At 46.4% G+C, this 15,826-nt stretch overlaps 1 protein-coding gene across 1 annotated transcript in view; it reads left to right on the forward strand.

Moving 5' to 3' along the window:
• Positions 1-15,826, forward strand: part of LOC144685067 (anoctamin-9-like) — a 316,975-nt gene that overhangs the window by 80,672 nt on the left and 220,477 nt on the right. Inside the window, exons 8-9 of the mRNA XM_078549602.1 lie at positions 8,092-8,152; positions 9,803-9,885. Of these exons, the coding sequence (XP_078405728.1) occupies positions 8,092-8,152; positions 9,803-9,885 (144 nt within the window). The remainder of the gene's footprint in view (positions 1-8,091; positions 8,153-9,802; positions 9,886-15,826) is intronic.

Genomic DNA, 15,826 nt, shown 5'->3' on the forward strand with positions numbered 1-15,826 from the left:
GAATCGCGGATGTAGGTGGGAAGAGACTAGACAAGGGGAGAGAGAATGGAGTCAAGACAGCAAGAAATGAGTTCCATGGGGCAGGAACAGGCTGACACAATCGGTCTGCCGGGACAGTCCTGTTTGTGGATTTTGGGTAGGAGGTAGAAGCGGGCCATCCAAGGTTGGGAGACTATGAGGTTGGAAGCTGTGGAAGGAAGATCTCCAGAGGAGATGAGGTCAGTGACAGTCCTGGAAACAATGGCTCGATGTTCAGTGGTGGGGTCATGGTCCAGGGGGAGGTAGGAGGAAGTGCCTGCGAGCTGGTGCTCAGCCTCTGCGAGGTAGAGGTCAGTGCGCCAGACAACAACAGCACCACCCTTATCAGCAGGTTTGATGACAAAGTCAGGGTTGGACCTGAGAGAACGGAGGGCGGCAAGTTCAGAGAGAGACAGGTTAGACTGGGTGAGAGGAGCAGAGAAATTGAGACAAAAATAAAAATTCCTGGAAAAACTCAGCAGGTCTGGCAGCATCTGCGGAGAGGAACACAGTTAACGTTTCGAGTCCGTATGACTCTTCAACAGAAACTGAGACGTCTGATGTCACGCCGACAGTTCTGAATGAAAAGATCAAGAGCAGGTAAGAATCCAAAGGGAGGGGTCCAGGTGGAGGGAGAATATTGGAGGCGGGCAAAAGGATCCGTTGAACGGGGGGAGGATTCCTGCCCAAAGAAGTGAGCACGGTGACGAAGGCGGCGGAAGAAGAGTTCAGCATTATGCCGAGCCTGGAATTCATTGAGGTGAGGGCGTAAGGGTATGAAACTGATACTGAGCACTGAACGTTCAGTATCAGAGAGGGGAAGGTCACGGGGTATGGTGAATACACGGCTGGGGCTGGGATTCGAAGATGGGATGGGGTCAGAGGGAAGGGCAGGGGTGGACAGTCCTGGATGGGTGTTGGTGTTGATGAGTTGTTGGAGCTTGCGTTCCTTTGCAAGATAGCAAGAAATGAGTTCCGTGGGGCATGAACTGGCTGACATGATCGGTCTGCCGGGTCAGTCCTGTTTGTGGATTTTGGGTAGAAAGTAGAAGCAGGCCGTCTGAGGTTGGGAGACTATGAGATCTCCTGAAAGAAAGAGACAAAGTTTCTTGTTAAGGCGTCAGATGAGACGAAGAATAAAATGAAACCGGGGGCAAGGACACCTTAGAGATAGGGTGAGTCAATGCTGCTGGAGGGAGAGGTCGAGTGTGTTCATATAGCGGTGCATGGCACTGAGTGTAGATCTCAGGATGTGATGAGAACAGCAGTCTGAGGAGCGTTGTATGTCCCAGAGATACCTGTAATCCTGCGTGGGTTCGAATCATGAGGGATGGAACCTCAGTTGGAATCCACATGGGATAAGTCAGAGATGGAGACAGTCACTGAGGAAGGAAATATGGCTGTGAAAGTGAGTTTTAGTAAACACCTTGTCAAACACAAGGAGAGAAGTGGAAAGCAATGAATGTGAACAAGGCAAAAGAGACAAGCGGAAATCCTGTCTGAGAGAAGAGCAGTACTTCTTCAAGGTAGGCATTACTGGAAGAGAAGTGGCAGTCAATTAAACACTAAGATAAAAGCAAAATACTGCGGATGCTGGAAATCTGAAATAAAAATAACTGGAAAAACTCAGCAGGTCTGACAGCATCTGTGGAGAGGAAGACAGTTAACGTTTCGAGTCCGTATGACTCTTCATCAGAACTAAAGAGAAATAAAAATGAGGTGAAATATAAGCTGTTTAAGCGGGGTGGGATGGGCGGAGCTGGATAGAGGATAGGTGGAGGCAACGGAGAGATTGCCAAAGATGTCATAGACAAAAAGACAAAGGGGTGTTGACGGTGATGATATTAGCTGAAGGATATGCTAATGGTGACATTAAGGGTAGAAAGCAGGATGAGCAAGTGACAGATGACCCTAGTGGGGGTGGGGTGGGGGAAAGGGATTGAAATAGGCTAAAAGGTGGAGATAGAACAATGGATGGAAATAAATTTAAAAATAATAATAGAAATAGATGGGAAAAGAAAAATATATTAAAAACCTTTCCTCCACCACTCAAAATAAGAGCTCATGGTATAAAGGGTAACATAATACTGTAGATCAAGGATTGTTTAGCTAACAGGAAACCGAGAGTAGGCTAAATGGATAATTTTCGGGTTGGTAAGATGTGATGAGTAGTGTGCCACAGGGATCAGTGCTGGGCTCCCAACTATTTATAATTTATATTAATGACTTGGATGAATGCATGGTTGTTAAATTTGCTGATGACACAGAGGTAGGTAGGAGAGTAATTTGTGAAAAGGACATAAGGTGGCTACAAAGGGATATAGATAGGTTAAGTGAATGTGCAAAAATTTGGCAGATGGAGTTTAATGTGGGAAAATGTGAACTTGTCCACTTTGATAGGGAGAATAGAAAAGCAGTATGCTATTTAAATGGAGAGACTTTGCAGAACGCTTGAGGTAAGAGGGATCTGGGTGCCCTGGTATATGAATTACAAATCGTTAGTATGCAGGTACTGCAAGTTATTAGGAAGGCAAATAGAATTGTTGTTTATTGCAAGGGGAATGGAATATAAAGTAGGGATGTTTTGCTACAATTGTACAGGGCATTGGTGAGACCATATCTGGAATACAGTGTACAGTTTTGGTCTTCTTATTTAGGAAAGGATATAAATGTGTTAGAAGCAGTCCAGAGGAGGTTCACTCGACTGATGTTTAGGATGGGGTGGGGCGGTTATCTTATGAGGAAAGGTTGGACAGGCTGGGTCTGTATCCATTGGAGTTGAGAAGAACAAAAGCTAAAACAAAAACAGAATTACCTGGAAAAACTCAGCAGGTCTGGCAGCATTGGTGGAGAAGAAAAGAGTCGACGTTTCGAGTCCACATGACCCTTCAACAGAACTGAAGTATAGTTAGGAGAGGGGTGAAATATAAGCTGGTTTAAGGTGGGGGGCGGGGGGAGAGAAGTTGAGGGTGGGGTGGTTGTAGGGACAAGCAAGCAGTGATAGGAGCAGATAATCAAAAGATGTCACAGACAAAAGGATCAAAGAGGTGTTGAAGGTGGTGATATTATCTAAGAAAAGTGCGAATTAAGAATGGATGGCAGGACACTCAAGGTACAGCTCTAATGGGGGTGGGATGGAAAGACTGACAATGTATTAGTTGTAGATTTAAAAATAATGGAAATAGGTGGGAAAAGAAAAATCTATATAAATTATTGAAAAAAAAAGTGAGGGGGAAGAAATGGGGTGGGGATGGGGGGAGGGGGAGTTTAAGATCTAAAGTTGTTGAATTCAATATTCAGCCCGGAAGGCTGTAAAGTGCCTAGTCGGAAGATGAGGTGCTGTTCCTCCAGTTTGCGTTGGGCTTCACTGGAACAATGCAGCAAGCCAAGGACAGACATGTGGGCAAGAGAACAGGGTGGAGTGTTAAAATGGCAAGCGACAGGGAAGTTTGGGTCTTTCTTGCGGACAGACCGCAGGTGTTCTGCAAAGCAGTCGTCCAGTTTGCGTTTGGTCTCTCCAATGTAGAGGAGACCGCATTGGGAGCAACGAATGCAGTAGACTAAGTTAGGGGAAATGCAAGTGAAATGCTGCTTCACTTGAAAGGAGTGTTTGGGCCCTTGGACGGTGAGGAGAGAGGGAGTGAAGGGGCAGGTGTTGCATCTTCTGCGTGGGCATGGGGAGGTGCCATAAGTGGGGGTTGAGGAGTAGGGGGTGATGGAGGAGTGGACCAGGGTGTCCCGGAGGGAATGATCCCTATGGAATGCCGCCGGGGGGGTGAAGGGAAGATGTGTTTGGTGGTGGAATCATGCTGGAGCTGGCGGAGAATGATCCTTTGAATGCGGAGGCTGGTGGGGTGATAAGTGAGGACAAGGACGACTCTATCATGTTTCTGGGAGGGAGGAGAAGGCGTGAGGGCGGATGCGCGGGAGATGGGCCGGACACGGTTGAGGGCCCTGTCAACGACCGTGGGTGGAAAACCTCGGTTAAGGAAGAAGGAGGACATGTCAGAGGAACTGTTTTTGTAGGTAGCGTCATCAGAACAGATGCGACGGAGGCGAAGGAACTGAGAGAATGGGATGGAGTCCTTACAGGAAGCGGGGTGTGAGGAGCTGTAGTCGAGGTAGCTGTTGGAGTCAGTAGGCTTGTAATGGATATTGGTGGACAGTCTATCATCAGAAATTGAGACAGAGAGGTCAAGGAAGGGAAGAGAAGTGTCAAAGATGGACCATGTGAAAATGATGGAGGGGTGGAGATTGGAAGAATTGTTCAGTGTGAGAACAAGTTCAGCCTCATTAATAATGCATTAACAGGAAACGCGCTGGATCGCTGGTGGGCGGGTTCAGATTTTCCTGCCACGCCATGACCTCAGCGTTTCCTCGCTCCTGGCGCCATATTTAAAGCGCACCAGAGTGCAGCCTACTTCTTGTCTACAGACCAGGACTGGTCCAGGCGACAGATGGCTCCAAAAGCAAAGAAGGCGGCAGCCCCCAAATTTTGTGACGCCTCTGGACGCATTGGAAGGCCATCGCGATGTCCTCTACCCCTGCTCTGGCTGCAGAACGTCTACCAGAGTCACCAATCCGGCCAGGGAGGTGGTGGCAGCTGCAGTCAGCATCCCCAAAGCACAGAGGCGGTCAGCCATTCAGTGCATGAAGAGGGTGAATGCGCTCATCTTTTCCGCCAGGGTAAGTCAACCACCTCATCACTCTCAACACACACACTACCAAACACGCCACTCATTCATAGGGATCTCACACCTCAAGGGACAACACCACTACCTCTCACACACACCCTCACATCTCCATCAGGCTCATATCCTCTAGAGCTCGCGTCCTCATCCCATCCATAGCTCCACTCACCACATAAACATTCCACGTAGTGTCATGTGTCCTACCCTCTCCATCTGTTTTCATGCAGGAGAAGCTGGCTCACAACAGTAGGGAGAGGCCCCAGACCAGGGGTAGAGCGGCCCACGTTAGGCCCCTCACTCACTTTAAGGTGCGTTCCATTGTGCTGACTGGTGAGGACGTGGACTGTGCCTGCGGCGGCGGTGAGGTCAGCGGTGAACACCCATGTGACGGTCCTGTACCACATCCTTCTTCTCTCAACGCAACTGTGAGTGCTTTCTCTCCTGCTATTCATTCTGCTGCCACGCACTACTTATCTCTACTTTAGTTCACAGGGAGCTCTGCTAAGTGGCTGATGCCCTCAGCCAGCCAGCCCCTCAGCTCCATCCAGGTCCTCACCTCCAGCCAAGAGGATCTCAGGTCCAACCAGATCCTCATTTCCAGCCAAGAGGACATGTCCTCCATTGAAGAGCTGAAAATAAGCAGCCTGGAAGACCCATCACAGCGCTTACCCACACCCTCCACCAGCACAAAGAAACAAACCTCGATGAGACCTCAGTCAAGAGCAGGCTTGTGTTCACAACTTGGTGGTCACTGCATGGACACATGTCTGCAGCAGGAGGAGACAAGTTCAGCTGAGCTCTCTGGCACTCGGAGAACTGCTGGGAAAGAGGCATCTGTGAGGTCCAAGTCAGATGACGAGCCCCTGGATTCAGCCTTCCAACTCATCGTGGAGATTCAGCAGAAGGCAGGGCAACATTATGCAGAGTTGTTGGAAGCCCTCAACAGAGAGGCACGCGAAACAGAGGAGTGTGACCGCCTGGTGCCTGATGAACTGGTGCCCACATGTCCGTATATGGAGTTCTCCATGGGAAGGATGGCAGATGCCATAGAGACCCTATTCCATCAGAATGCCAAGATGCACACAGACCTGTATTCCATCGCGGTAGCCATGGTTGTGTTCCTACAGTGGCAACACAAAAGGGAAACGGGGCAACTCAACATCCCTCCAGGTGCTCCCTCCCTCAAGGAGTCAGGCCGGGGCACTTGGGTACCTGAAAGGAGGAGGAGCGGAGGTTAGACAGCCCTGGGTCATCGACTCGGGAATCTCAGAGGCTGCCCTCTCCCTCCGAGTCCCCTTTTCTTGTAACCCCTTTAACCTCACCCTTTCTCACCGCAGAGGGAGCAAGTAGCCCACAGGAGGACAGCCAAAGCAGGTCCGTGCCCTCAAGGCCTCTGCTCTCCAGAGAACGCACGCCAAAGTCATCAGAGGCAACAGGGCCAACCATTGCATAGGCTGTCTCCACCCCTCCTGCTCATGTCAGGGCAGCACCTAGAAGAAATGGTAGGCCTAGAAAAGTTCAGAAATTATGATCACAAGTGATTGCATGTGTGAACAGATTTTGTCACTTGATAATCTGAAAATGTATTCACTTTCATTGAATAATGTGTAATGTTGTCATTCTACTTCATTGGCAGGCTTTAAGAGTCTTCCCACTGCATCCACCCCACTAACAGTTCAGCTGCCTTTCAGAGCCTCATGCAAGCAGTCTCCCACACATGCGGAGCCTTCTCCATTACACTTAGTTTACTGTCCCGAGCATTTTCAATGCTGTCTGCTGGGGTTCTCACCCTCAGTTCGCTCCCCAGGAGGCAGTCATTGACTCCACAGACTCCTGCCTTGAACGTTCATCTGGATATTCCCTCCCCCCCTCACTTACTCCCTCCACCCCCGCAGACACCTTCCCCTCTCTGAACTCTCTCTTCCTCCCCAGGCACCTTCCCCTCTTTGAACTCCCTCCCTTACACCTTCCTCCCCCTTTACACCTGCCTCCCCACTTACTGCATTCTCCCTCGCTGCACCTCCTCCACTCTACTCCCTCCTCCACTCCCAACCTCACCCCTGAACACCTTTGTCCCCCCTCCCAATCTCACCCCCCCACAACACCTTCGTGCCCCACCCAAGCTCACCCCCCTGAAACCTTTGTCCCCTCCCTCCAAACTTCACCCTCCCAACACCTTTGTCACCTCCCCCAACCTCACCCCACCCTGACACCTTCATCCTCCACTCCCAACCTCACCCCCGACCCCCACCCAGTACACTTTCCTCTCCCAGTCACACCTATACCATCCTCTCCCACCCAACCCTCCCCCCATCACCCTTCATTGATCATCCATAGCAGCCCATGGCCAAGACCATGATGTCCCAACGGAGACCCGAAGCATCAACGGAGACCTCCCGACTTCCAAGAGCTGCTTCGCAGTGGAGCCATGCCCATGAGAATCCACCCAGCATGCAATGTATGTATTCCTCCAGGGTCCGGTAGTTGTAGGGCTCCAGCATCTCCTTCTCCTCGTATAAAGGTGAGACCCGGCTTCTGCATGTCTTGCTTGTCCAGGTGTATTCTGGGCCAGCATTTTTTCCCACTGGTGTAATGGTAAATTGGGTGTGAGGGGACAATTCCAGCCAGGCCTTACTTTGCATTTCATTACTGGGATGCAATTCGGGTTCATGCCGGCCTCCAGTGGGATTCGTGTTCTGCCATGGCGGACTCTAGCGGATGATCCCGTGTGATTTCACACCGGTGTGAAACTGCCTTCTGCCCCTCAAGCTGAATTGTACCCCCGCCCGCCACCAATGGGACCGGACGATTCCACCCTATGACCCTTCATCTTACCAAATCCTTGTATCATCTAAAGTGCTGTTGTAGCTGTTAGAACATTTTATTTAGGTGTAATATTATACCAATTGCAAGAGCAGCATAAACTCAGGAAACCTCTTTGTTAAAAGATCAAGGAAATTTGCACAAGAATGGTGCGTAAGAGGTGATAAGCACTAAAATACAAATTTCTTTGATCTTTTCAGTGCAATATATGTGCTGAAGCCAATGAGGAAATTAGGGGTCATATTCTATCGTATGTCTTGATTCCTTGGTCAGGTGACTTAAGAGACATGAGTGCCATTAACTGAGCCTAGCAAACAGTAAACTTGCATCATTGGAACAATTTTACAGTAGAGGAATTGATGGTTGGGAAATGTCTATGATGTTACAATGTACACGTGCTTAGCCAGCAGGAAATAATTTTGCTTCACATTTGTCGCTTCAGTAAACTCAGGTAAAAACATTAAAATTACAGTTAAGGATTCAGTAAGTAAAACACAATGTATGTTGTGACTAGTGGCCAGTGCCGATGATCAAACTTCTTTTCATTTTTTTCACGCAGATAACACAACTCTTTGACCAAGAAATAACAATTTTCTTTGCTATGTTCATGGGAATCTGGGGTATGTACTCTCCTCATACAACATTACCTATTAATTTAGTTTTTTTGAAAAGGTAAAGCCGGGTACTGAGTTTAAATGGTCAATAAGATGATAGCAGAATTTTACGAGTCAGCGAGCGGGGACGGGGCCCGCTTGCCGACGCTTAAAATGATGCGTGGTGACGTCGGGGGGAACTCCCGACATCACCGTGCCCGATTGAAATTTTCAGGAAGGCGGGAGTGCAGCCAAATCAGCTGCACGCCCTCCGACCTGTCAATGGCCAATTGAGGCCATTGACAGGGTCAATTAAGTAATTAAAGGACCTGCCCGTCCAACCTTAAGGTTGGCGGGCAGGCTAGGAGCCACGGCGGGAACTAGAAAAAACATGAAACCTCATCCACGGGTGGGATGAGGTTTCGTGTAGGCTTTAAAAAATTTTAATAAAGATTTTGTAAAAATTATGGACATGTCCCAACTCATGTGTCACATGACATTGTCACATGAGGGGACATGTAAGGAAAATTTTATTTTTCTATTTTTGCCTTTTTTACACGTACAGCCGATCTCCCTGAGGCAGCACTTTGCCTCAGGGAGATGAGTGTGCTCTTTCATGTGCATGCGCGAAAGAGCGCACTCTCTATTTTGGGATTCCCCCTTGCCCGCACAGGGAACGCATAGCGCTTCTGTGCAGACGTCACGCTGGGCGGGCCTTAATTGGCTCGTCCACATAAAATGGCGGCGTGCCTCCGATTGGGGGCGCCGATCAGAAGCCCGCCCGTACGCACCTGCCTATCAACTGTCCCCCCGACAGGGGGAAAATTCAGCCCCATGTGTAACAGCAGATTAAACTTTGTAGGTTACCTTCACTTAGAAAATTATGAAATATCTTGACAACAACATTATGCATAAGCTACCTTGTGAACATTTTGCCTTCATCTTAAAGGAATCTCCCAGAGCTCAGTGCAATATTCATTCCTTGTGAATAAGTGTGGATGGCAATGTCAACTGGTAATTCACAGTGGTGTTTTTTTTTAAATTCTCAGTACTTACGCATCGCTGGCAAGGTCAGCATTTATTGCCAATCCCTCATTACCTTTCTTCTTGAACTGCTTCAGTCCATGTGATGAAAGTGCTCACACAATGGTGTTAGGTAGGAACTTATAGGATTTTGACCCAGCAATGGTGATATATATCCAAATCAGGGCTGTATGTGCTGTTATGGGGAACTTGGAAGTGATGTCATTCCCATACACCTGCTGCCCTTGTCCATCTAGATGGTGGAGGTCTTGCATTTGGGAAGAGCTGTTGAAGCTTAGGATCACTGTAAGCCTGAATCAGTTCTTATCTAGCTGTCACATATTCACACTTTTCATAGTGAGAAAAATCATGGTTGTTTTTTTTCCTCTCCCTCTTTCAAGCCAACTGTAGAATTCCAAATACTGCTACAGATAAGATCAACTAACTCAGCACAGACTGGGATTTTTCTGGTCTGAATGATTTGTTATAACATCACATTCCAGATCTATCTGCTTCGGGGATTCGAGCCTTAACACAAAATTAAGCCCACTCGTATAAAATTGTACTTATTTGTTTGTTTGCACAATAATATTCTTTGTCATTTAAGAATAAAACATTGGCAATCTAAGTGAATATTTCTTTCTTAAACTGTAGCCACCGTGTTTCTGGAGTTTTGGAAGCGAGCCCGAATAAAAGTTGTCAGCGAGTGGGATTTGTTCAACTGGGATGAGGATGAGGTAATCACCTTAGCTGATTTACCCACTGATGGCTAAGTGCAATGGCATTAAATCAGCGTTTGAAAACATGTATGATAATTGCTTATGACCCTGATATTAACTTGAAGAAGTGTTTGCGGTGGGTGATGGGACGTTTGATATCATGTGGGAAATCCTGATGCAAACTTATCTGTCAGTGATATTCAATACAGCCAGCTCATTATCATTTTACTTCTGGATTTGCTGTTGACACTGTGTCTTGTTTTTTGTTTCAATGATGCACACAGCTGTCGACTTTGTAGCTGATCTAACTTTATTGATAACACACTTTCTTAACCTAACATATCTGCTGTAACAGAATTCTTCAAGACAGGTGCCAAAATGTGCTATCTGACCTTCAACTCCCAGGTCAGGTGACCCCCTATCTAGTACAGAGCACCATATAGTATCTAATACTGGAGTCCACTACTACAATCAGCTATTATCATGACAATCGACTGGGCCTTCATGCGTGCAGCTGGAGTCCATAGTACTTATGGATGATGAATCCTCAGAGGAGCTGAATTCTTCTGAGGGTGCACAATCATGTGACTGAAGCTTACAATAAATCAGCTCGGGTAATTGCACTTGGGCTTACACTGGTGACCTGCTATTCACAAGTGAACAAGAGCAGACAGTTGTGGACTGTCTATGTCATAGGGCAAAGCCCTTTCCAAGTTCTTGTACATAGGTGTTGTACCTCAGGAGCAGGAAAAGGAGAATCCTTGAGGAGCTTCAGAGAATGTGTGTTGTACTCATGGACCTTCCAAACACACTGATCATGATTGCAGAGAGAATGGGACAGTTTGTCTCAAACATGAGTGGGATGATTCTGCAAAGCATTGCTTATTGCAATGATAGAGTGGAGAATTACATGGAATATCAAACATGACAAATAAATGAGTCCATGCATGCCTTGACCACGACCAGGCACACTCTGGATGCCAGCATATCTGCCACCTTAAATAGAGGACCTTAGCCTTGATTTTAAAGTGCTGCACTGATTTGTACCATAGTGCTCTCCAGCACTTGGCCAGTTCATGCAAGAGACAATAGTACAAGGGGGCATAGAAGTCAGGACTCCATTCAAAGCACTTCCAATTCTTACCCCTTTCCTGCCACCACCATCTCTTCTACCCAACCTAGTTAGTACCCGACATCATGCCTTGATGGCCAAATCTCCACAGATGTAGGTGGACAGAAATCCAAAACTCAGAAGCCATTGAACAAGTGCATTCCAATCATCAGAGCAATGATCTAAGCAGCCTACCCTTAACTCTTCCACAGGGTTTGCACTCTGTAGGAGTGTAGGAAAAGGAAGAGTAAAGTCTTGTAGTTGCACAAAGGTATGCATATGTATATATGAGAAAATGTCATCTTAGGAAATTTCTGTTATTTAGTAGAATCACAAACTTTATTAATTTGCACGCTTTTTCATCTTGGTTTTTGGATGGCAAAATTGCCTTTTGACTTGGTTGATAATGAATGGGAAGACATAAATCAGCAGGGACCAACGGATTTGCAAGGGGTGGTTGATTGTTTGCAAGGCTACCTTGTATCAGTGATATTGGTGAGTGTGCAGGAACATTGACCGTTGCATATAATTCTGACATCTGCTCATTGGTGCAACCTAAATGAACCTTGAATTAATAAGGGCAGCCAGGAAGCAATGCAAGCAGTTGGTGCTGTATTGTCCTCGTCGCCTTCTTTATCTTTACCTTCCTCTTCAACATCCTTGGAATTGTCCTCAGACGATCTATGCTCTGTGCCTTTTTCCTCTTATGGTCTGAACCTCACTGCAGCACAATGTTATAGAGCACCTTTTCACTCTTACTGGGTCTGAACCTCACTGCAGTGCAATATTGTAGAGTGCTGTTACTCCCAATAATTATATCCTGAGGAAGAATGAGTCTAAAGCTAGCCTGTACCTCAAACAGATTTATTTCTAAGACAGCAAAGTAACAGACTCTCCTAGTGCATCTTTCCAGCTGTCCCCATTTATATGCTCTTTTTAGTAAAAGCAATAGAAAAAGGGGACAAATCAACAAATTAACAAAAGATAAAATGAACAAATAAATGGGGCAGCCCTTAAAGGGGACTGCAACAATAGACAAAATACAAAGGAAACTTACAAAGGTTAAATCAAAATGTGATTGCGGGGGTCAATAATGCACCCCAGTCCCCATGGTGCCCACCAGTCATGGAAAGCCTCCACCTTCTGGTGGACAACACATGCTCCCCCTCTAAGGACACCCGGCCACAAACGTAGCCACAGAAGAAGGGCAGACAGAAGAATTAGACGACCCCCTCGACTGCCCGCTGCCTGGACCTGTTAATGGCCGCTTTGTCCAGGCCCAGGAGCAGGCTTACGAGGAGGTCCTCCTCCCACCCCATCCCTCTCTGTCCCCATTTATATGCTCTTATAAATTAAACCAATAACAAAGGGGGAAAAATTAACAACAGATTAAATGAACAAGTAAATGGGCAGCTCTTAAAGGGAACTGCAACAAAAGACAAAACACAAAGGAAACTCACAAAGATCAAACCAAAATGTGATTGTAGTGGTCAATAAAGCATCCCTTCCCCATTGGCCACAGAAGGCCTCCACCGTGCCGGCGGACAATGCGTGCTCTTTCTCTAAGGACACCCAGCCACGAACGTAGCCACGGAAGAGGGGCAGACAGTTGGGCCAGACCACCCCGCTGATCACTGCTGCCTGGACCAGTTGATGGCCAACTTGGTCAGGCCCAGGAGGAAGTTCACGGGGAAGCCCTTCTCCCTTTCCACCCCTCTCCACACTGGGTGCTGTCCCCATTTATACTATTTTGATGAAACCACTAGAAAAAGGGGACAAATTAACAAACGATCAAATGAAAGGTACAAATTAAAAGGCAGCCCCTTAAAGGAATACTGCAAAAAGAAAACCAAAATCATAAAGGAAACTTACAAACATCATATCAAAATGTGATTAAAGGAGTCTAAAAAGCACCCCAGTTCCTGTGTGCCCACTGAGCATGGAAGGCTTTGATGCAGGCAGCAGACACCACGTGCTCCCTTTCCAGGGGCACCCGGCCACAAACGTTGCCGCTGAAGAGGGGCAGACAGTCAGGCTGGATGACCTCTTCGATCACTCGTTGCCTGGACCTATTAATGGCCAAGTTGGCCAGGCCCAGGAGCAGGCTTACGAGGAGGTCCTCCTTCCTCCCCTCTCCGCACCAGGTGCCCAAAGATTAGGAACGTGGGATTGAAGTGCAACCAAAAATCAAGAAAGAAATTTTTTAAATAACTAAAAAAGGGGTACAGCCTACAACAACTAACATATGTCCCCACTTATACTCTTTTGAAGAAACCAATAGAAAGGGGGACAAATTAACAAAAGATCAAATGAAAAAATAAGTGGTACAGCCCCTTAAAGAGGTTTGAAACAAAAGACAAAACACAAAGGACACTTACAAATGTCAAACCAAAATGTGACTGTGAGGGTCAATAATGCACCTAGGTCCCCACAGTGCCCACCAGTCACAGAAGGCCTCGATCATGCCAGCGAACACCGTGTGCTCCCTTTCCAGGGACACCCAGCTGCAAATGTAGCCACAGAAGAGGGGCACACAGTTGGGATGGATGGCCCCCTAGGTTGTCTGCTGCCTGTCCCTGTTAATGGCCAATTTGGCCAAGCCCAGGAGCAGTTTCACCAATTAAACTAAATTAACAAAATCATGGTCAAATTGAGAAGCAGCTGCTAAAAGGGATACTGCAAAAGCAAAGACAAACTTTAAAGGAAATTAGGGGACCTCCTCGCTCCCCGCCTCCCCCCCCCACAATTACATCCTTTTTACAATGAGGTGACCAGAACTACATACAAGTTTCCTACTCAAGTTGTGGCCTAACTAATGTTTTCTATAGTTCCAGGATAACATCATTGCTCTTATTTCTATGCTTTGGCTAATAAATGAAAGAATTCCAGTTCAGCTTGCCTCTCTCCATTGTCCGTAACAATAGGCATAGCCTAGCATTTCTGGTAGCATCCTTGTAAATCCTGTTTGCACCTTCTCCGGTGCCTTATATAGTTTTTAATAATATGTCAGCCAGAATTGTACGCAGTAGCTCCTGTCAATTATGTTAGCGTGGATCTACCAGAATCGCCTTTACCTTCGCATAGTATAGCCGATTCTGGACATTCAATCCCTCAGAAGTAAAGAAACACAGGCAGCAGGCCAAAACATGCTTTCCGACCATTCAGGAATCCAGCTCTCCAACTCAGCTTGCTGACTGTCTCTGCTCTCCAACTGTTCTCTTGACCCTTTGTCTGCCGTTGCCTCCATATTTTAACTTTTTAACTTCCTTCCTATTGATACATGTAGTGATTGAAGGTATAACCTTTCAAACAAACATACGAATTAGTAGCAGGAGTAGACCACTTAGACCCTTGAGCCTGCTCCGCCATTCAATAAGATCATAGTTGATCTGAATGTACCTCAACCCCACATTCCTGCCTACCCTGATAACCTTTCACCCCCTTGTTAATCAAGAATCTGTCTAGTTCTGTCTTAGCTCTAGACTCTCCCACAAGAGGAAATATCCTCTCCACATCCATCCTGTCAAGACTCCTCAGGAACTTAAAGGTTTCAATTAAGTCGCCTCTTACTCTTTTAAATTCCAGTGGATACAAGCTTAACCTGTCTAACCTTTCCTCATAAGACAACCCACCCATTCCTAGTATTAGTCTAGTAAACCTTCTCTGAACTGCTTCTAACCCATTTACATCTTTCTTTAAATAAGGAGACCAGTATTGTACACAATACTTCAGATGTGGTCTCACCAATGCCCTGTACAACTGAAGCATAACCTCCCTATATAACTCCGCTCACAATAAATGATAACATTCTATTAGCTTTCCTAATTAGGTGCTGTACCTGCATACTAACCTTCTTTGATTCATGCACTAGGACACCCAGATCACTCTGAATCTCAGAGCTCTTAAATCTCTCACCATTTAGATAATAATCTTCTTTTTTATTCTTCCAGCCAAAAAGAACGATTTCACATTTGCCCACATTGTACTCCATTTGCCAGAACTTTTCCCACTCACTTAACCTATCTATGTCACTTTGCAGCCTCCTTACGTCCTCTTCACAATTTACTTTCCTACCTATATTTGTGTCATCAACATATTTAGCCACCATTCTTTCAGTCCCTTCATCCAAGTCATTTGTATAAATTGTAAAAAGTGGAAGCCCCAGCACTGATCCCTGTGGCACATCACTCATCACATCCTGCCAACCAGAACAAGACCCATTCATGCAACTCTCTGCTTCCTGTTAGCTAGCCAATCTTCTATCCATGCCAATATGTTACCCCCTACACCATGGGCTTTTATTTTCTTCAATAACCTTTCATGTGGCACTTTATCAAATGCCTTCTGGAAATCTAAGTACGGTACATCCACTGGTTCCCCTTTATCCACAGCATGTGATTCCTTCAAAGAACTCCAATAAATTGGTTAAACATGATTTCCTTTTGACAAAACCATGCTGACTCTGCCTGATTGCCTTGAATTTTTCTAAGTGCCCTGCTATAACATCTTTAATAACAGCTTCTAACATTTTCCCTGTGACAGATGTTAGGCTAACTGGCCTATAGTTCCCTGCTTTCTGTCTCCTTCCCTTTTTGAATAAAAGAGTTATATTTGCTATTTTCCAATCTAATGGAACCTTCCCTGAATCTAGGGAATTTTGGAAAATTTAAACCTACTGCCTTTAGGGGTCACATGTACTGACGAATGAGCCCTAAGCGTGGGTAATCCTGGGAGCGGGCTTTCTGGTCATGGACCAGGTTCAAGCACGTAGCTTCTAAAAGAGCTCTGTAATTAAGTTACCTGCTTCAAGTAAGAAACCTTTCCAGTACATCAAGTTCATTACATTTG

This window comes from Cetorhinus maximus, chromosome 9 (assembly GCF_964194155.1).
Source record: "Cetorhinus maximus chromosome 9, sCetMax3.hap1.1, whole genome shotgun sequence".
Lineage (NCBI taxonomy): Eukaryota > Metazoa > Chordata > Chondrichthyes > Lamniformes > Cetorhinidae > Cetorhinus > Cetorhinus maximus.